Consider the following 23,806-nt stretch of genomic DNA (forward strand, 5'->3'; position numbering starts at 1 on the left):
TTGATGACACAGCAATCACAACGACCACTGGTGCTTATCCACACGTAGAGACCCTACATAAAAGAACATTGGAGTCACCCTGATTGATCCTTTTTTGCGACATCTTCAGCAATCAGAGACTTTATTCAAGAGAGGATAAGGTACCTTTGGGTATTTTATTCTGTGTATGATTGTGTACAAAATACACGTCAACAAAACCCTAAAAAGGTCTCACAATAGTTTATGTTGTTTTGATGTCGGAAGGTGTAGTCGCGAAGGAGAAAAAAATACGCCGCAATTTCTGTCACGCCGACGCGATCGTATGTCTCCATGGTCTGATGTTTTAGTTTTACTCTGGTATTCGATCGACAAAGAAATCTATTTATGAAGATATCTACTCATGGAAAATAGAGTCTGTGTTGTCAGTGATGTAGCACGTTACAAAACTCAAATACGATTGTCTAAACAAGCCAAAGATTCCTTGACCACTTAAATGTGTTCAAATTTATCTGCTAAGCGATTTCTGAGCTTCAACTCATTCCTAATAGGAATCTCAAATTTGATTATCTTATCCAAGTTCCTCAACTATCTTTATATAATCATGATTGATGTTTATATAGGTTAGATTTATTTGATTTAAGAGAAATATTATCGATATATTTTTTGTTATCTTATTATCATCACATAATTATCTTTATATTATTGAAATTATTCTTTAAATTAAATTTTCAATTTTCAATAAATCAAATAATTTAAATTTATTTTATTTTATAAACTTGAATGGTACCCTTCCTAATGAATCATTGAAGATAGGATATTGCAGCACCACCACCATCTACATCAGCACCCACTCAGCGGCAACATTTGACTCAAACTTATTTAGAACTTGAACTTGTTTTTTGGCATATGCCATATGGTATGTATTTGACTCAAACTATGATTTATATATGATGGAAACCAGTAATATGTTATTTTGTTCTATAAATTTAGTGTATATGTGTGTGTTTTTAAGAATATTTTAGCAAATTATATATTTTCAAATGTTCAATAAATTTGTCGATTTTTTGCCGAGTCCCGGTTTTTTTTAAATTTTGAGCCAAAAGATTTATTGTTGATTAAGAGTTTTTCATCTTTGATGGCACACATAAGGATAACCCTCTCCACTTATATATATACCTTTTTTCATCAATTCTTATGAAGTAGTCATCTACCGTGAAGGTTGCATGGGATTTTATTCTAACATCCTAAATCAACCCTTCACCCTTCATTTCATTCAATATTTTCATAGCATAAAGAGCAAAGACTCGAATTATCCATGAGTACTTGCGAGATTTCAACTTCAATTTTATGCATCTTTTAGTTGCACTTTCTTTTCTCACTTGCCCATCCTTGTTTTTCAATTTGCAATTTTTATCAGATTGAAGGGGTTTGTTGACCAATTGTTTCTTTTTTGCAGAGCCATATTTTGGTGTGTTTTGTGGATGACCAATTCCACATTTAACATAATGTGGGTGTGCGTGAGTGCATGCAATATATGTTCTATATACACACATAAACATATAGTACATATATATAAACATACACATACTGTGAGCGAGTGTGTGCACTATATGTACTATATACACATACACATTTAACATATATGTGTGTGCGTGAATGTGTGCATTATATGTGCTATATACACACATACACATATAGCACACACACATATATAGAGACACACACAGCACATACATACATACATACATTCTTTATATGTTGTGGTGTATGTATACAGGATACAACTCCAAATTGTCCAATGGTCAAGTAAAAAAAATCAAATAACATAGTGAGTCGAGGTAATTTCTCTTAAAGAAGAAAAATGTAAAAAAAAGATCAATGCAGAAAAAAGTTAAATCTTTACACAATTAGAGGTAAAGGCAATTTCATAAAATGAATCAGTACCGAGAAACAAATACCTTGGAAGACTCAGAGACTGAATATGAAGAACAAAATAAAGAAACCCTCATGAATCGCGATCTACTTGAAGTCTTGAACAAAAATGAATCATATCCTTCTTAATGCTCTAAATTTCCAGCAGAAAACAGTAGCATTCATCAGACTGTAAACAAAGATGAATTAGCATTCAACATGCAAGACTAACCCAACAAACAAATCCAAATTTCATTCAGTCAAAAATCTCATTTTATTGAGCTTTCACCCAGCATGTTACTCCTGTAGGTAAAATCCTAAAACACTCGCCCCATTTCTCTGTGTTTACTCCTTTCAACTTGTCAAAAAAGAAAATATCTATGCATTAGATTGGCCCATTTCATAACTCTGTTATAGGCCTGAAATTTTCCAAAACCATAAAGATATTTAGCAGCTGAAAGATGTGTCATATAAACCCTACCTGCATATGAACCCGCCACTGAACATCAACAAGCTGACTGTTGCCAGGGGCACCAAATGGTTTCTCATGGAATGCAATCACTAATGCATGTCCACTTCTCATCCATACATCTTGAAAGACTGCAATCTGGAGTTTAAAAAGCTTAGTATTCACACTCTGTTATTCTAGAATAATGATTATAAATAAAAGAGAGAAAAGAAATTGATTTGGACATTATCCTTCAATAGAAACAGATGGAAAATTCATCAATCACCGAAGAAGATGACAACCCAGAAAGGTTGAGACTATCAACAAGTTTTGTGACAGAAAGAGAATTGATTGCTGCCTGCTCAAATGCAAAAGTGCAAGCATCAATTAGGGACTGCAACTCCTCTGATGAAAGGCCCAATACTTCTTGTAATTTGGATGATTCAACTTCATTAAATGGTTTTTCTTCCTGTATCACATGCCCTTCAAAAATTTTAGTTGTGCGTCTTCTAAGTAACTTATTGTATCGATGCAAGATTTTCACACCAAAGCGATGCTTAGCATATGAACCAGACTACAGGCTATAACACAAATTTATAGGTTTCATCCTACATTGTACAACTCAAAGCTTTGTAATGTTTAGCCTGGAAGCTTCAACTGAAGAATGGTATACCACGTTACCTGAAATACAGAAACCCCACATCAACATAGTACTAAGACAGCCATTTTTCATAGAACAAATCTCATAAACATAGACAAAACTAATAAAAATTTCGGTTTCACCAAGTTCATAAAGAATATTATAAGCTGCAATAGGTTCCGGCACAATGATGTTTCTGTATCATTAATCTTCCGGCTTCAAAGCAGACAAGCATCATACTATAGTTGAGTTATTCACACATAATAAACGTGACAGCTTTGGATGCAATGGCACGTACGTGATTGTTCTACTCTAAGAGACAAGTTATAGGATCGGAAACAATTTGATAACACATGGTTTGATTTATATAAGAATATCATTTGCATATCAATTTCATATAAACTATCATTCAGTATAACTTTATATATCAATTCTCGAGTTAGTATTTTACTCTAAAGTTCCTTCAGTTATTCTTCTTAAAGCATTATGAGCAAGAGGATCTCAATCCACGTATACGACAGGTTGAAACTTTCAAATTAAAGGACCGTTGCAGTGGTAACCACAAAGAAAGGTTTAAAAACCATGCCTAAATTGCTAATTGGATGGTTTATTGTTTTGCTAGTGAAAAAAATAATTCTTTCCTGTCACAACGTTCATTTTCTTTCTTGTTCGTGTTATGCGAAGGCAAAATTCGGATAAGTTCAACAAAGATAAAATTTGCCAATAAAATTGCTATTAAATTTGACTAATAAAACAGTATTATATTAAATTCTAAGACAATATAATATATTACAATATAAAAAAAAATAACTTTTTTAATTTAAATATTGTAAATATTAAAATACATAAATTTTATAATCTATATATATTAATAATTGAAAATCTAAATTAAATATTTTAAAAAATTAAAATTTTAATATAAAAAAAAAAAAGTAAAAACAGCAGATACATTTTTTATATATTAAATTTTATAGAAAACAAAATCCAAAATAAAAACTAAAATTAAAATTAAAAACAAAAGGCAAGTCAAAGGCTTAACAAAGAGAAAAAATGTCACTTCCGAACTATCTAACCTACCAATATCCTAAATCCCCCCAACACTACACAAGGCAGACCTTCCTCAGTAGGACAGTGGCAAATTCAGCATAATGTTGGATACCATACAGGAAAATTACTAAGTGAAATAAAATGCCATCACTGCCTCAACCCACAAAGTGCTTCTTCCAGCCTACGGCAATAGGGTTTCTACAACGCTTTCTAAAAGAAAAACGAAAAAATCATGATTTAAGGTTTCTACCTCCCGAGCTAGGTTCCACAGTAGTAGTTTCAATTCTCGTCCTTCACTACAAGACTTGTGTGGCAAGGACTCAAGATCCTCAAAATAACAATGAAGGAAATGTGTTCTGCGTTTTGTTTTCCTGGAAAAAATCCTAAAAAAGCTTAACAAAAAACCCTTTGCCCTTATTTGTACAAATTTGAAGGAGAACTCAAACAAAAAATTTAAGGGTTTTTTAAAGTTAATAAAATTTTAGACTTCATGAATTAAATTTGGTGAACTCTTGTTGTGATGTCTCCTTTTTCAAAGGAGTTAATTAATTATTAAATAATAGAATTAAATTGTCAAAAAAATCTTTATAATAAAATATGATTAAAAAGAGAAAATTAAATAAATAATTAAATATTTAAGTTGTCTGATAAAATTTTTAAAAATAATTTATATTTAATTATTTAAAAGTGTTGCTAGACCCATGGTACATAAAAATGATTAAAAAAACACTTAATTATGTTTTTACAACTTTTAAAATATTTGCCAAAAACATATTATTCAAATATAAGTCATACAAATGAGAAATGTTTCTGAAAAGCCTTTACATACTTTTTGGCACAGTTTACAAGAATGAACATACATGCTTCAACAGATGTTTTAATTTCAGTGCTTCAGTTTGGGTGTGAAGATTTTGGGGTTTCATGTGGTTTTCAGTTTGTGGGATGTGATTAATATTTTCAGAAAATACAAAATATTTTTGTATGCTATTCTCGTTTCCAGAATTCAGCTGGTTTGAGGTTTCCATTTTCTGTTGTTTGTTTGAATGTATTGCAGTTTGCACATCCACTACAATTAATTTGTGCTAGACAGTATTCTAAAATTCCATATTTGATGCTGGTAAAAAAATTTTTTTTTGGTTGAGGCTGCTTGCTACGGCCCAAGGCTTTATTTTAAATTTAATATTTCTCTTTGCAATACCAAGTGCGATGAACTTTTGCTGCCATAATGCATATGTCCGGTATTCCCATATAATAATAGTGGGTACATCCAATATCCTAATCGCAACATTATTTGTTATGATACATTTTAATTGATAATTCACAGGCATGAAGGGAAACATTTTCCAACGTTCAGGTCTCTTTGTCTGTTCAGCATAAGTCCTGCTATACTTCCAACTGAGCCTTTCCTCTCTAGCGCTTAAGATATAACAAAGTTATTGGGAGTTTAATTAAATTTACTTCCAACTGTTTCTGGAAATACGATTGCAGTAGTCTATTTTAATGACCAGTTAACGACAAGAATTAAAAAACCCATAGAACTATAAATTAATCATTTGGTGCTGAGTTATAAAATTTACAGATACATGTTGTTTTCCTTAAAGTGGGCCATAACAAGGTATACGAGGCGACTCATTTTAAGAATGATATTTATTTATTTGCAGCACCCTTTGTTGATTCACTGCCTTCAAACAAAGCCTTGTTGCTAATTTCCATTGAAGAAGGGACGCCATAAAGGAGGATAATGATCTAGTGGCCATATATGATCCAATGCTTTGCCTATATAAGTTGTTAATTCTGTTCCAGAGTGGCCGCTGGTTATTCAGGCAGACTGTTGTTTTAAAAATCTAATATTTAAGGAATTGTATATCACAGGAATTAAATGCAATTTTCAGTATTATTTAATAGGTATTTATCAAAGATGCATTTCAGAGTAGATTAGTCTCAGTCTTCATCAGCATATTGGGCAGATTTCAGTGGTTATCAGGCAGAAAAGCAATGGGGTGTTGACTTCATCACCGTATTACATCACTCAAAGGCAATCTTCTTATTCGAATAATTTATGTGCTTTCAGCTTCATACCTACTGTTTGACAAAACGCCTTTATTTTTAAAGTTGAATAATTGTTTGGAAATTACTTGTGATTGGAACTGAAGTTAAATAATAGTTTCACTTCCAAGATTGTAATGCTGGGTAATTTACCATAAATAATTGTTCTTTCTTACTGAAGATTCTGAATGGCTTACCATCAGATCCCACCTTTCATTGTAATAAATCTTAGTCAGTAACTCTGATGGATCCTTTCTTTACTTCCAATACATTTTTCACCTTGCAAGGTGTGTATCAGAATAGAGTGAATTAGTCTGCCATTTAGGCATTGATGTAATTCCACTTACATTCAGACAAATTGGCTTGATTGGAATTACATTCGCTATCATTCAGTTTGGCTTGATCAATTATATGATTTGCTTTCCTTGTAAATTGGATGACTAGCAGCTAATATATTTCATGTAATTCCATTGTCCTTGTTCTAATCTCCGCATGCCCTCGCCTTGCCCACGTCGGGAATTTGGTGCTCAGAATGAGTTAGAATTTGAGTGATTGCAAAATTTTATATGATTTTAAGCTAATGCTCTACGGAGGTTATTACACCTATGACTTAAATTCTTGGGTATCTCAAAAGATTCATAATTTGTATTGTTTCTTTAGTTTATAAATCCATTGAGGGCTCCCTAACTAGCTGTCTTGAGGGTAGGGACAAAAAACTTGTGATATTGCTCTAATTCGTTTAGACTCACTCATAAAAAGCATTCGGTGGTATGATTATGTACCCACAATGTACTTACTACCTTACTAAGGTACTTAGGTTATCCTAAATTAGACAGATTAGATATTTTCTTATTTCGGAAAACCAAGAAATCAGAGAAAGGTAAGTTGATGTGCAAGCCAATCAATAACAATCAACCTTTAATGTAGCCAATCACATTCAATGGTGATGTAACATAGCCAACAAAATTATTTCTAGTGTTGTTGAAGTTTATAATCTTGCCAAAGAACCTCCTGATGGAATTTAAGCTAAGTTGCCAGTATGGGAACGGGTATGGGTATGCCAGCACGGCAATATTTTTCCCCTTTTGGGTACAGTACGTTTGTGTATGGTATATATATATACACACACAAAAACAAAAATTCAAAGAAATATACAGAAATGTAAAACTAAATACATTTGATAGTATGATAATTCATCAATGATCAATGCCAAATGTCAAGTAGTGATAAAGATAAATATTAAATGCAAAGTTGCATGGACACGGATACGGATACAAATACAGATATGGTATCAGATACGGATACAGCCATTTTTTAAGACCCCCAATATGGATACAGTTGGATACGTCATTCAGAAAAAACACTTACACATATATTTAACACAATTTTCTATGTTATTCGAGGAGATTTTCATTACTTCAAAAGCAATGTAGACACATAACTGCTACATAAATAATGATAAGTTGATTTAACATATTACAATATGCAAAAATAGTAGAGTTGCATTGGAAGATAACCCAAAAAATGGGTCACTGAAATAGAAAAACATTTCATTTGTCTTTCTCATTTGGTGGAGGTTCTGTTTATACCAATTTTTTTTTTTAAAATGCATGAATGAAGTTTTTAAAATTAAATTTAGGAAGATTTACATCAAATTTTAAAAAAATCAAATCACAGTATCTAGCATAGTTGGAAATCAAGGTTTTTGGGGGACGCGTGGGTACAATATTCAACGTGTATCTGGGCTGTATCAAATACATATCCATTTTGGATACGGGGATACGCATGCCCAAGGAGGGACAAAGGAGTTTCCGGCCACTCTGATTAAATGCCAATTGATAGTTCAGAATTTCAGTATTATGTCATGTCATATAATATATATCAGCTGCCCATCAAAATGCCAAAATGAGAAAGGAGAGAGTCAAGAGAGCAAAATAATCTTTGTATTGGGTGAAATGATGCTGGGCCTTTTAGAGGTTTTGGATGCAAAAAAAAAGTTAAAAATATATCTTTTTTTGTTACTTTTTGGCACTCAGCACCTTTAGATATGCCTGGGTACACCCATTTACATACCCTGGGCATACCCCCGGGTGAACCCATACCCAGTACGGGTGTGGGAGGCCTTAAGAGCATACTGGATAACTGAGAATTTAAGTACAGTACCTTATTTAGTTTAGCCTCATTTAAATGTGTTTGGTTGGTCTTCTTTGATATGTCTATTGGATGTGGTTTTCCAGGGAAACCTTAATTTTCAAGAATTGTACAATTCTCAAAAACTGTTGTGTGACTTTTTTGGTGATCTTTCAAGGAAGTTGGGACTGCATAAGGGAGATACAATCCAAATTTCAGCTTTTTGTGATTATTTTTAATCAAGTTATTGCTCTTTCAGGGTTTTTCATAAATTCTCTCTACACTCTACAATTTTTGGAATTTATCTTTTTCTTTTATTTTTTGAAAGCTCAAGAAAATTTATTTGGGATATGCTATTTGAGTTTTTTTATTTGAGACCAAACTCATTCTTAAAATTTTCTAGTCAAAGTTGGTTGAAGGCAACTTATCTACATGCTCCCACATGCATTCTACCCAATATTACGAATAAGTTCATTGGAGATCTGAAATCCAAGGACCGAATCACCTATAGGAATGGAAGAGGAAAAACATCAAGGTCAAAGTACTTCTCAACGAGAAAGAACCATAAGGTACATCTCAATTTTTCAAGGAAAATGTAATTATCGTGTGAGATTTGGACATCAGCACATAGATTGTCATTCTCACATTTGGAATCTCAAAGGACACACTTAGAAACAAGGAGAATTAGTTCCTCTCTTCCCACAAAGGTTATGGTTCTTTCCATCTTGCTCTTTGTGCTTCTCATCCTTCTGTCTGCTTAATTGCTAATGTAAAGCATATTAACACTCTGTAATATCACTAATTGGATTATATAAGAATGGCATAGAAAGTCATCTTATATGCCCTTCTAGTGGAGTATGTGAAGCTTGTATGCTTGGTAAACATCATCAAGAGGAGTTTCTAAAAACTCTGCTTATCGTGTACTCATGGCCTTTGGTGCTTATTTGTTAGACATTTGTGCACCTATGAAGAAGCTATCTTTAAGTGGATCCAAATAATTCAACACTTTCATTGACAATTTGCATAGTTCCTTGAATCTTCTACAGTCCTTGAATCTTCTACATCAAGCACCTTCCTTGAGTTTAAGGAACTCAGCGCATGCGTTGAGAACCAACATGACTGAGGGATAAGAGCTCCCCTTTTGAATCAAGCAGGCAAGTATTTCAGCAAAGAATTTTAAATGAATCTAATAAATTGTGTCATCTTCAAGCAGCCATGCATATCCTTTGCTACATCCAATGATCTCTTCATCTTCAGTCTTTGATCAGCCTTCATGAGTCTCCTTCAAGGGGTGTTGCAGAATTTTTCATTGATGTCAAAGGTTGAGTCCTGGAAAGAGAATTGGAAGGAAAAAAAAAATTTAAGCTACTGATTATTCATCAGATTTTTGTTGAGCTGCTTGATGTGCTTGAGCTGCTTGAACTCCTTGTCTTCTACTTGAGGTGCTTGGTTGGTTGCTTCAGATACTTGGTTGCCTGCTTCAGCTGGTTACTTGTTTGCTTGAGCCGCGTGTGTCAGCTTCAGCTAGTTGTGTGCCTACTTGTCAACATGTAAGCTGCTACATCAGACTTCTTGCCAAGTCAGTTTTTCTGCCATGTCATTTGTTATGTCACCATTTGAATACTTCAAAAGCATGTTTTAATTCATCAGAGTGAAATCATATTATTCTTCTTGTGCGTTAGTGAAATATCCCAACGGAAATTTTGCACAATCTGATATGTTTTTCTGAATCTGATTTTTTTGGCCAGAGGTTGAAATTTTTTATTTTTATGTGGTTTTTTGAGGTTTTATGCTTTTAAGGTGTTTTTGCTTGAATTTTTGACAATAAAGAATGTGGAATAATTGCAATACAAGAAAGAATGACAAACTGAAACAGAGTTTCAGAACTCTGAATTAATCATCAACTAATTGCATTTGCAAATGAAAGAATGCTTTTAACATAGAAGCCAAGGCTGGCCTACCAAGGGTCCAAGCTTATCTGGTTGAACCTCCTTATTGAGCTAGAATGAAAGAATAGTTGTTGTAGAAGTCCCCTCAAAGCAATAATGACTCCAATTGGCTTTATTACACTAGTAATGAATTATCTAAGCAAATCTGAAACTTAAATGCAAATCTAACATACTTCTGGAATTTACTTGTAAGATCCCTCCTTGAAATCGATAGTCTTTCCCCAATAAATGGTTCATGCAATCCACAATTGCTCCAATACTGCTGAAGGAACCATGTATTTATTCAAACTAACACCCAACAATTATTTTAGTAGCTATATTAACTTTTATGATCTCCAGGCAAGAATGGGTGGTACGGCCCTGCTTGTACAGGTACGACCTGCTCAAACCCTGCTGAATTTGCTTATAATGAAAGATGTCGAGTGCTGATTGGAACAATCTGATATATTTTTCTGAGTCTGATTTCTTTGACCAGCTGTTTGAATTTTGGTTTTTAAATGTGTTTTTTGAGGTTTTATGCATTTTTTTTGAGTTTTTTTAAATTTAAGCTTTGGGAATTGATAATGCAAAATGAATAACAATGACAACACACAAAATAATTGACTGAAAATGGATCTCAGACTTCTGATTTTTATTTATCAGCAATAAACAAATGGATGTAAATGATTATCTTCAACAATCCAAGCCAACAATGGCCTACCAGAAGTCCCGCACTGGGAATAGAGGGTGACTTATTGGCCTAAATAGGTGAAATGACTGAATGAAGCACCTCCAGCTGCAACCAATGACTCCTGAGAGCTTTATTCACCTACTGGATAATTATCTAAAATAATTTAGTGAAGAAATACTTATTCCAATGCACTTCCTGAATTTCCCCCAGGAGAAACTTCAATTTGGTGTCTCTTCTACCCACTGATTTGCTCTTGTAGCTCCAGTATGAGCCAGTTTCACCAAATAACCAATGGATTTCTTCTTATTTGCTGCTAACAATGAAATTTGTATAAAAACACTGATGCAAAACCCCTTAATTTATTTTATTGAAGTTCCAGGCATGCTCCAAGTGGTACGATTTAGCTGGGGAGAGAATGGTTGTCCACAATTTGCCACAAACTCTGAAATAGCTCCCCAAAAACCTGCTCAGATCTGATATTCAGACTATAACCCTGCTGTAGCTCCTCTCAAACTTTGATTTTTGGCCCCTATTGGCAAAATATGAACATTCCTGGTAAAATTGATGGCACAATGGTGAGGGGATTTCGTCCTCTCACCCAAAATTTGAAGATTTTCGTCTTCAAACTCAATTCAGACCCTGCAAGAAGCATTGCAGACCAGCAAATGCAAATAACTCTAAAAAAATAACAATCTCCCATCCTGCCAAACGATACGTACAAGGCTCTTTTATCTCCTCGACCCTAAATCGAACTCCTTTTGGCATCTTTTAAAGATTCCTTGGAATCATTTTCTCCCTAAATGTGGTGCCAATTTGAGGGGGGGGTCTCATCATGAAATAATAACCACCTTTTAAGTTATTAAAAACCTCCTAGGGAAGTGTGCAAGGTAACTTTTAATATAAAGTTACTTATTCCAACATAATAAGTTACTTTTTTATTAACTTTTTCTAAATTTAGAAAAAGTAAATTATAAAACAATATTATAAAGTTTTATTATATATAGCTCACCAAAGCAAAATTTGACTAAGTATTGGTCCCCTTTGGCTAACCAATTATCCTCTACACTGTGAATTTGCCTACGGAGATGGTTGACAGGCAAATCTATGCATCTGAATGGCAACTAGAGAAGTGGGGACATTACATATAATGACCTGGAATTTGCTCAGATCTGACTGTTAAGCTCTGTTATCGGCATCTACTTCACCAATGTCAGGTTTTCAAGCTTCAAGAAGACAGATTGAAGCTAATTATAGGCACCACGTGGCTGGAAATTCACTAAATTCTGCCCAGATTTATCATACAGACCTGGTGCTGTTGATAATTGCTGGTAAATCACTGTAAACTGCCCTTTAATGGCCAATTGTATGCTTCTATGCAAAACCCGTTGTGTACTTGATAAGGGATTTCGTCCTTTATCTCAAATTGGAGGTTTTCGTCTCCAATAGTCTCCTCAATGCCCTGTTGTGGCTGTCACAGACCTGTAGCTGAGAGCTAATCTCCAAAAATTATAAATCAAAGAATGAGGGAATAAACTCTCACGCATTCTCTCACGCATTGCTTTTACCTTCTTATTCTCAAGCCAACCCAAATCCCCAAGATTCTAAGATTTCTTGGAATCTACCTTCTCCAATTGTGGCGTCTAGCATTGAGGGGGGGTTTTACCATGATGAAATGACCACATTTTAGAAAAAACAACTTTCCCTTAGGGAGTCATACAAGGTAACTTTTTAATAAAGTTACTTATTAAAACATCTTTTAGACGAACCTTTTCTATTTTTAGAAAAAGTAACTTTACAATGTAAGTTTTATTATAAAAAAGCTCACCAAGGCCAAAATTGACTAAGTATAAACCAATCCTTGGCTAGCCAATCATCTCCAAACACTGAATTTCACCTGTGGAGATGGATAACGGGTGAATCTCCCATCCTGAATGAGCACTAAGAAAGAGGGGACATTACAGTTAGTCTTGGTACATGGTGGCTAAATTAAGATGCATATATTCCATTTATTTTGGACGGCATCAGAAATTAAAGTTATGCGTTTTTTTTTTCTTTGGGAATCATATTTAGTATTTTTCCTATCTATGTTTGATGGCTGAGGGCGACGTCCCCCGTTGGCGGCTTTCTATAAAAACGTGGGCTGCGTTTTTATTGCTGGGTGCCATTGATATTTTTTTTGAAAGGAGGAAATTGTTTCGTGTGGCTCCTTGTAACGTCTTTTAATAGACTTGGTCAGAAGTTTCAGGCACAACTTCATCACTCTGAAAAATGTTTTACGTTTTCTCTGTAGCAGCATTATTTACACAACCTTCATTTTCAGTTAGTGCATGTTGGGGATTGGTGTTGTTTTTTTTTAACAAACTAAGGTGACTTTATTGGCACTGAGATTTTACGACTTGGTGGTTGGAGCTGCATTTTTCCAATTAGGGGATGAATACGCAAAAACGTTGAGTAAATACATGTTTAGCTAAAAACGTCTTCTTCAGCGAATGAATGAGGTATCGGGTGTTTCTGAAGGCCTTTCCTTCGGATGATTGGAGAGTCTTTGACAAATAGATTATATTTCTGTGAGACACAATTTTTGAAGAATTGATCTAGAAGTATTTTGTGAGATCAAGTGGCCGGATTTTGCATGTGTGTTCATGACAAAGAGATAAAGTTTGTTTTTTACATTAAAGCTGGATATTGGATATGATGGGGGCAAAGCTTTGAAACAACATTCTGAAATTGATGAGCTTTTATATTTGAAAGGCTTCTAGATAATTTGCAGTCTCAATAATTTTAATTTGTTCTATATTTCTGCTGTTGTATTATCTCAGTGTTTAGATTGATACAGGAATTTACTTGTTTTGAAGGAGTTAATTTTATTTGCAGAAGAATTTGAGGTGGAGTAGGTGCTTCATCTTGCAGGGTGTGTTCTTCAGAGAGTTGATGCTCTCAGTAAACTGGTTGTCTCTGTAATCTGGGTTGGTGCCCATTTAAGTTAATAAAAGTTGTTTGATCCCATAGTTTTTTACCCAAAAGGATTTTCTACAAGAATTACATGTGTTATGTATTACTGGTTGTCCTCTTTATGTTTCATTTGTTTTCATTCTGCAAGTTGTTTTTTAAAGTTCTTAAATACTGATTCACCCCCCCTCTTGGTATTTCCTGTGTGCTTCTCAGGGGGACATTCCATAATGGTCACAATGTTCTAGATCTCTAGTCGAGCTTATAGTGGGATGTTGACATTTGTAAACTTGTCTAAGGACCTTCTAATGAATTTTAGGCTAAGTGCTTTATATAGGTTGACCTCCTTTAATGTCGTGGATGTGTATACATATAAACATCGAAACCCATTGTTTTTGTTGGGGCAAACGGGGTATTTTACCTAGCTAGTTCATCACCTAGGTCCTAATCACACATGTTATAAAAGTTTACATAGGATATGTTAGTAAAACCTGATACCTTTTCTTGTAAAAGAACTTCTAAAGGAACATAGGAATAGTTGGGTAATCAACTCCCATGCTGCATGCAGAAAAGCAGCAACTTCCGAATTTTAAAATGGTAGAGCAGAAAAATAGTAGAATCTTGATTACCTTTTCAAATTTTGACAGAAGAGACCCTCTAAATCCTTAACAAATTGATGCAAGCCCGTCCCCATCAAGTAAGAATTTTGTTCACAAAGTTGATCAAAACACAGCCAAGAAATTGATGATCCATGGAAGCTCTTCTTATATATTTGTATTTATATGCATTGAAAACAATGCATACATCGGGAGAGCAAAGAAGCAAATTCCAAAAGAAACAAAAGTTGCGAAAATTGAACACTTAAGCCTTGGGCAAAGCAAGGATTGAGTGTTTCGTGAAGAGAGTGATAAGTCCTCTGCTTGCCCATGTGCACTATCTAGTCTCAGAAAAAATAAAGGTCACTCGCAGCCAGCAAAACTTCAACTTATGAGAAAGGAAGTTTTGCTTATGAGAAAGGAAAGCTGACATAAGGCCTTGTCGTGACCTTTTCACACATCATCCCATTGCAAATGGGGAGCCCCTCTTTTGCCAGTAGTCTTAGGCACCTCAGGCAGTCTAGCAGAAATCAAGTCTCCCTTTAGACTAATTCGAAGTCTTCTCAGCTCTAAGTGTTCAAGTTTTAGGCAAGTGTCAAGATGTTCATTGAGCAAACGCAGGAGTTTCATGATAGACAAGTCATCAAGCAAGTAGAGCTTCATAGGGACAGGATGAGGATGCAAGGATCGATCAGGCCAGTGAACGATGAAGGGATGTCAAGAGGATGATGAGTGGGGATGAAAGATGAGAAGGATACAAGTGGAATACTAGTTGTTTTCCTTGGATTTCCAAAAGAAAATTCAAGAGTAAAACCCTCACCAAGGACAGAATTAACATCATGATGGATAAACTTAAAGTGCAAGCAGAGATTCCATGACTTCAAGTGGAGGTGACTAATTTTTCAAGAGATAGGTGAAATGCATGATTTGGTGACTAAATGCTTAGAATAACTAGGGCGAGGAGAGTTAAACATCAAGTCAGCCTTGTAACAAGTTCATCTTTCACTTGGCAAATTGGAGAGGCATGATCAACACATATCGATGATTCCACGACCTCAAGGAATCCATGACTTAGAGGTCTTTGAAGGTAATGTTGAAGGAGAGTTACACTATCTTTAAGCCGTTGTGAACAATTTTAAACTTGACTCAAAGAAAGGTGAATGATTTTATCCATGAATTAAGGGTGGAAGTCAATGATTAATCCATGGAATTCAAAGATCCACAATGAGGAGAAATCCACGAACTTATTGAATCCATGACTTTGGGAATGAAAATCAACCTTGTCTTTGCTGAACCAACAACTTGAAAATGAAGTGAACAATGATATCCATGGAGTGCCACAATCCACAATCTTGAAGGGAAAGGTTATCCATGATTAGTAGAAATCCATGCCTCCACAAAATCCATGATGAAGCAAAATCCACAACTGTGGATTGACATCATAAGCTTTCAACACTTGGTGAAATTTGAATTTAATTCAACGTACATGTCAGCCCTCTTGCAAATTAAAACGTTTTTTTTATTTCAAATTTCAAATTTGAAAAGGTGCAAATGAAAGGTCGGCCTTCCTGGAAAATGGATCACCAAAGGTCACGACCTATAAGACATCTATATAAGATTGATGAGCATTTCATTTGCTCATCAATCTGAATCGATTCCATCAAGAGCAGAATTAATTCAATCATCAATCAAAGGAAGTGTGAATTCCTTCATCATCACCAAGGAATACCAATCTAACATCAACATTAAGGAGCGAACTCGGCCAACAGCACATTTACAAACCTGAATCAGCACAAATTTGCAGACCTAATTCAGGTTAAACATTTGCAATCTGTGCAATTACAACATCTGATTTTTAGAATTTATCTCAGAAATTGCATTCTCATAGGTCTGATTTTGTGATCTCAACCTTTGTTTAAACTGCAAAATTAGCAATCAGACCTGAATAGAGGTCAGTTTCCAGCATAAGGGAGAGTAAAAGCAAGTGATTTTCAGACCTAATTCAAGCATAATCAGACCTGATGCCCTTATTCCAATTTTAAATCTGAGTTTTAGTCCCAGCAGGGTATGAAGGTTAGGGTTTGGTGGATCAAATCTTTCAAAATCTAAGTTGCCTAATTTCACTTTAATCTCTTTATCATTTCGTCTGAATTCAGTAAGGAATCTCATGAAATGGCTGTGAATCCTTAAGCAGATGTTTTGATTATGATGTTTAATCTCTTGCATTAGCCTCCTTAGCATCTTTTCATTGTAGTAACTTAAGCAACTCTTCCAGGAGATAGATGGCAGCCCCAAGGACCGGAGGAATATCTAGAAAAAAACAGATCAAGGAGGACTACCGGAAGGATAGTCTCACAATGAGCAAATGTTGGAGATACCAATCTTGGGAAGTTTAATATGGATAAGTTCTAAGGACCACTCTATAGGAGTAATCCTTCTGGTGTGTCAAGGAAAATGATCAAGAATGGCATAGTGCAAGCAGCTGGCTTCACTCAGGCTATTCATTGCAATGAGCTAATAGTTGAGTGTGCAAAGCATTACAATGCTGACTCAAGGCAAATAGTGGCTCCTGATGGAAAGATATTGGCATACCTATCAGAGGCAGCCATTAGTGAAGCATTCAATATACCTGATCGCAACACTATGATCTACAAAAACAAAGGAGCACAAATGATATATGATGAAGACCCCGAGAAATGCTTGGAAATAATCAACAAGTTTTGGATATCCAAGCCTAGATCACATCACTCCAAGATGCCTAAGAGACTCCACCGATCAGACTTTAAGGAAGAATATGGAGATTTGATCACATTGCTAAATCGAATCATGGGAGTCCTCAAGCATCATACTTTGAGACTTGGATGTTCTCTTACGTGGAAGTAGTGACAGGTGATGATGAGATGGTCAATTGTGCAAGAATCATAAGTAACAATATTGATCAACAATTGAAAAAACTCGAGCATTCCAAGCAATTCTACATGAGCTCGTATGTTGTGTCTACTCATTAGCGAGGGCCTATAGATACAAAGGATTGACATACTGAGGTCCAGTCAGAAAAAGTGAAGGAGAAATAAGGGTATGTGAATGCTATCCACAGTTACACTTCCACAACAAGACACACTTTAGGAGAGTCAATGACGCCTTTCCAATGCATATATTAAGGACCTTCCAAGGCAGTATTCATCAAAGGTTGTCACAGCCAATGAAAGATCTAGTGAAGAAGTATGGAGCTTGGTTCATCCAGTACCCCAAGTTCACATACATAAGAGTTCAAGGGTGTTCACCTTCACCATACAAGCTTCCAAGGTACATGACTGATAAGATGGTGTTATTAGAGCTCTTGAGGCATTTGGTTACGTATGACAAAATCCAAAAGAATAGACATAGGCTGGAATATCTTTTCCAATCACTATTGGACAATCAGTGGAGATGTACCCATCTATACAAGCTGCTGAAAAATCAGAAGAAGAGCTGAAGTTTTATTCTCTTGTTATCTATCCACCATGAACAAACTTTGATCCATACGATAACATAAGGAGGATCAATGGAAGCAGGCACAAACATAAATGATAAACCACATCTTGAGGACTATTGGATGAATGCTAAGGATGACTTTAAAGTTAGGAGAAAGATGTTTTCCCGGCTACCCATTGATATCATAAGGACTTGCAGGCTATTTCCCATCCAGATCAGGTGCAAGATGATGGAAGGTGCCTCCAATGTGTCTTTGAGCAAGAAAAGGGAAAAGATGTACAAGTTAACTGGAACGAAATGGAAGTCACCGAATTGGAAGAAGTGATGAAACCTGTCTTAACATACACACAAAGGTGGGCTGATATACAGGTCAAGAAGCTGAAAGAACAAAATGTACAATTGACATATGATATGATGGGAAATTTGGATTCCTAATCATCCAATGAAGAGACAGAGAGTATGAGAATTGGGGAACATGCAGCCCAAGCATCTCATCCTAAGGGATCTAAAAGGAAAGAAAGTCATAAGGAAGGATCAAGACAAAGAGACAAAAGACCAGTGCAGATCACCCTTTCACTAGCACTTCATCTCTTCAAGAGAGTACTATGAACTGGGCATCTATCACAAAAAGTCAATCATTAAGAAGAAGTGAAGGCCAAGGTGTGAACATAGAAACAAGACTCGGACTTGGCGCGGACTCGGCAAGGCTGACCCAATTGGGGACTCGGCAAAAAAATCAGCGAGACTTGGCAAGACTCGGCAGGAGAAGGCAAAAAACTAGTTTCTAGTGAGTCTCACCTAAAGCGAGTCCCTGGAGATTCCCGAAACCCTAAGACTCAACTAGGGTCACTCAGCTCGGGACTCGCCAGGACTCGAGTCCTGGAACTATGCGTGTGAATGAATTCTTGGAGTTCACTATACAAGATAATAGAAGCGGAAGAGAAACTCAATAAAAAAAATTGTTACCAAAGGATAATCCGGTGGTACAAGTGCCAATCGTAAATGATACAATTGTAATGAATGAAGACATTAACATCATAGATGAAGATGTAAACGAAGGAAGGAGGTCTCCTCACCAAGAATATCAAGGGTCCAATTAGAAGAGAGAGAGGAGCAATCAACTATCCCTGCATGGCTGCGAGATAGAATGAATAAAGAAATAATAGTAGGGGAAGAAGAAGCAGCAGATGACTTAGAGAGTTTCTTGGAGAGAATCGGCAAAATAACTAAGAAAAAGAAAGCTACTAAATTCTCTAAGATCACAAGGGATGGTACAGGAACTCACACATTACAAATAGCTACTCCAAAGGTAGATGAAACAGAAGACGAGATCACTCCCGATGAATATGATGTAGAAACTATTGATTTGGGACCTACTACAGACGGACAAGAGATTGAAGAGTTAAATGATTGTGTAAAGGCAGTCCAAGATAGACTAAAGGTTGAAAAAGAAGAAAAGAGGCGGTTAGAAAAGGAATTAAATGTCCTAAGGAGCTATGTTCAACAACTCATGAATCCACTGCAACAAGCCAATGCTTAATTCATTCCTCCAACAGTGCTTCCATCAAAACCGGTCCAAGATCTGGAAGGAATGAGGACAACATCTCAGGTTGTGAAGAGATGGATGGATAATGCCTTTGCTAAAGAAAATGAATTTCTTGGCAAAGCGGTACACATTTTTGAAAGAGTTACATCTATTCAAGACAGGATCCAAGTTCTACTTACCTCCTATGAGCAATTCAGCAATGTCAAAGAGCTAACCATTCCACGGCTACAGGCACTGATGGACATCCCTAAACAAACCTTAGTGGATGATGAAGTGATAGAAATTGGCCAAGCATGCGATTTTTATAGATGGTATTGCATACTCAAGATGAGGAAGGATATGTTTGAAGAAATCAATGGAGATTGTGCACGAGTTGAGGAAATGATCAAAGGTGTACATGATAGAATCCTTATCACAGCTGAAGTGATACTTGGAGGAGAAATGAAAGAGTGAGGAAGATGTGACTATTGATAAGCTGATGGAAAGGGTGAGATGCGTCTTCTTCAGGTCTACAAAAGCAATTTTGGAAGAGCATCTAGATGACATTCAGTCACTCATGACACTTAAGAGCAACATTCAAGACTTAGGACCTGATTGGGAGAAAGTATTTGCTTCATCCTTGGCCAACTTAGCATTCATGGAGAATAAATTGGAAATTATGCCAAGTGTAGAGCTAGGCATTATTGTGTCCAAATTCATTGAATTTGCTATTAGAGAAAAGGATAAAGGGAACAAACTTCTAGAAGATAGTTTGTTATAATCCTAGGTGGCATAGAATTTTCTTAATTGTTCTTATTCCTTGCATTTTGTGCCATGGAGGTTGTCCTTTTCCCACTGGCTAATATTTAATTAAGTTGGCAAGTAGGTAGCCAACCCTAATTAGTGTTTTGATGTTTTAATCTCGGCCATCAATTTTAGATCAATCTAGACCCTTCATTTGTATTTGGAGCTCTGTATAAGCCTTGCTCATTTCATTTATAGCAAGAGACTTTGGTGAATTGTTGCTATGGTACTGCCTAAATTGATATGTCATTGTAGTTCGGTGATTTTATACGTTATCTTGGAGTATTTGCATGGTTTTCTATCTTCTCAAGTGAATTCAGATTTGTTTAAGTTATTTTAGTTGAATGGAAGTTATTGTGGATGATTCATTGTGAAACTCATATGTTCATACCATTTACAGTTTATTGATTATAAGTTGTAGTGCATGGTTAGCCTGAACCCTTGAAACAAGCTTAACTCCAATTGCTGCTCACTCATTGATATGCATACCGTTGATGGAGTTGATGATTGTTAGTAGTGATTTGAACATCCTTTACTTACCTTAGAAGATCACACCATCTTTGCCCAGTTGTTCATTGCATGGCGAAACAAAGCATGGTTGAGTTTCACTAAGTCATTCATTGTCTCTTGCATTCTAGGATTAGATTAGGATCTCTCAAGCCCTATTCCTTTTTTACATTTTTTCCATAAGTCATTAGTAGTAGTAATAAAAGAACTTCATTGCAAATCATTCAGAAAGCATAATCCTTGAAATCGAATTCATTGGGCATTTTCCTTGCTTTGAAGTGATCATCTCCTAGAACAAATACATAAGTCCCCTTGGATTACCGGCATATACATATCCAACTGAGTCTATCAGATATCCACACATCAAGACCTGACATTGGGAACCTTGGAGTCATCCCAATTGATCAGCTAGCTCAGCACTTGAGAAGATTTTGTTCAAGAGAGGATAGTAATCAAACTATGGAATAGTTGGTCTGCCTTCTTCAAGGATGGATTTTAGTAGCCAATTTTAACAATGTTCTAGGACGAAAATTTGTGAATCCCCTTCCATTAAGAGGTTCTGATTCTCAAAGACTGACCAAGTGGCAAAAAAAATTCCACAAGTGCATGAACTTCTTTGTTGCTGATATATAACCCAAAATTTAAGAAGGCGGCATAGATGAAGTTGCGATTTGAATCCCATACTAAGTCTCCAGGATGAACCTTAGAGACACCATTGAAGTTCAGTTTGACTGTATTTTTCATGGCAGGGGACCACCTAACTGCAGCATGGTTAACCTCTTTTGTTATTTACTTCCTGCAGGCCCAGGATTATCCATAAAGGCGCCATTGAAATTCACTTTGACTATGTTGTTCGTGGAAGGAGGCCACCAAAACCCAACACAGTTAACCTCGTTTTTTTCTTTGCAGCTATCTTTCCTATTATTAGAGAGGGGACTGGTGTTGCTTAGCTTTAATTTATATGTTGTTTTCGCCCCACGCAAGCTTCTAGTTGTCCATATACACTCATTTGATCTCTAATTGTCATCTCTTTAATATATTGTGTAAAATTGTTCTGGTCATTACGTATTTAAACATAACGCAGCAGATCTGCAAGTTGGTTTTATAAAAAATGTATTGGGTTTGGAGCAGAGCAGCAGACTATCTGCATCGAATTATCTTATAAGAATATCTCTCTAAAATTATAAACGGCACATTTATTGAATTTTATGATAATATGAATACAGGGCTACACTTATAATTCTTTTGTAAATGCATATATAACCGAAGAAAACAAAAGAATATACCTCTTCTACCAGAATATGCAACAATTTAGTTTCACATTTTGGGGCACCGTCAACTGTTCAATTCTAGTAGTTTTAAACTTTCAATAAAACTCAAAGTTCACAGATGTCCTTAAACCTACCTTTGCAAGTTTGTTAAGGATGCGGTCGAGGAAGAGAGGAAGACGATCAATGGGTACTGCATTCGCCAATTGAATAGCATTTCTAAAGCTGCAACCATCAAATAACTAATTACCAATGTGCTAGAATTGTTCTAGTAACAGTGCAGAGAGTGAATATTAGGTGTAGGCGATCAAACTAAATGGAGTAGTACCTTGCGCTACTCGGCAATACGGTCACCTGGTTATCTTCAGTTTCCTCCATTGCAAACCATTGGCTGAGCCGTGACTCGAAACCTGTACCAGTATTTTAAAAAATGGGTAAGACAAAAAGTGAACCGGACGAGGTATTTTCACCAAGACAAATAGCTAACCTCGTGGTAATCTTCATACCAAATGCCCATGGGCATTCCTGTAGCTTTTTATCTATCCTACTTTTGATTTAGAGGCAACTACTAAAATTAGATTACTATGTTATTTGAAACAATGAAAAATATGAAAATTTATAAAGTGACCAGGGTTGCAAGAGATGAGTTGTATAAAAGGGATAAAATTTGAATAAGATTATAACTAGATGTGTAGTCAGTCAAAATTATGTGAATGAAAAATTTAGAGAATGATGAGAAGGAAAGGAAAAAGAAAAATAGATAATAACATTAAATTATAAAATTCAATTTAATTTATAAGCATTGAGAAAAATCATAAATATGGATTGAAATTAAATGGGAGAAAAATATATGTATTGCTTAACTAAGGATTAATTCTTATAGGTTCAAATGCAAGACAAGTAAATTGAAGATACTTAAAGAAGAGCTGGAAAAGGGGGTTTAGGTATTTTACACTATAAGGGTGGTAGAAATGGAGGAACATTTCATTTTTGTATGTCTAAGATACACAAACATTTGCGTCAGATATGAAGAAACATAAGAGTCAATTCCATGGTAGATTTATTTGAGAAAAATCATTAAAAAGATTGTGAGAGTTGATAACTCAAATCAACAAGAGAAGGAGAAACCTTATAAAGGATGTCACATATCCTACAAATATTTGAGTAGTTAATACAACCAAAGCAATCAACAGTCTCATAAAGCATGTGGTCTCATGGATGTAATCATTTCATTTAAGGTATGATGGTTTTATTTATAAACATTTTATAGATACTAAATATTTCATTTTAGAATTTTTTATTTAAAATGTAAAAGCAATTCTAATTTAGGATTGTAATGGTAAAATTAGCATACCCATGACAATTTCCATTTAGTTTATGTGCTCGTCTTGGTGGAATGATTTACTGCAATAACATATCGACAATTGGCTCACTCTAGTACTTGGTTTAGCTCATGTCCCACTCCATATCCATTTTCATTTTTCTTATATTAACACTTATTTAAATACCTTCACTCCTTGCGTTGAGATCATCATCTTATCCCTTTAGTTTATCAAATTGAGTAACATGAGATCAACCTTGTTCAAATTTGATGAGCATAAAATGGCCCTAAACTCAAATGCTCAAATTTAAATATCATTTCTATCCCTTTCCACTAGCTTTGTATGAGTCAAATTAGCACACGTTTATGTGATGAAATCTATTATGTTATGTTCTTTAAAGGTTATCAACATGTAATTAATTCACATGTACAAAATAGAGGACATCAAGAAAGATTCAAAAAATATTGAGAGTATTTTTTATTTCTAAAAAGACAAAAGAATTTGATGCAAGAGCATCCCTAGTCGATGAGCAATCTTGCAT

The 23,806-nt window shown here is 35.3% G+C and overlaps 1 protein-coding gene across 3 annotated transcripts in view; it reads right to left on the reverse strand.

Annotated features, from left to right (window-relative positions):
• The window catches only part of LOC131055811 (uncharacterized), a 99,036-nt gene extending 76,579 nt beyond the window's left edge, over nucleotides 1-22,457 (reverse strand). The window contains exons 1-4 of one of the 3 annotated variants that reach the window (XR_009108506.2): nucleotides 22,272-22,444; nucleotides 22,081-22,168; nucleotides 2,625-2,807; nucleotides 2,372-2,497 (exon numbers count right to left, since the gene is read on the reverse strand). Coding sequence is in view for 2 of the 3 variants with exons in the window: in XM_057990155.2 (XP_057846138.2) it covers nucleotides 2,372-2,497; nucleotides 2,625-2,807; nucleotides 22,081-22,168; nucleotides 22,272-22,321 (447 nt within the window). In the remaining variant the exon portion in view is untranslated. Of the gene's footprint in view, nucleotides 1-2,371; nucleotides 2,498-2,624; nucleotides 2,808-22,080; nucleotides 22,169-22,271 lie in introns of all 3 variants that reach the window. The other 2 variants (XM_057990155.2, XM_057990156.2) reach the window with 2 other exon arrangements.
• Nucleotides 22,458-23,806: the final 1,349 nt, after the last annotated feature.

Source organism: Cryptomeria japonica, chromosome 3 (genome assembly GCF_030272615.1).
Source record: "Cryptomeria japonica chromosome 3, Sugi_1.0, whole genome shotgun sequence".
Classification (NCBI taxonomy): Eukaryota; Viridiplantae; Streptophyta; class Pinopsida; order Cupressales; family Cupressaceae; genus Cryptomeria; species Cryptomeria japonica.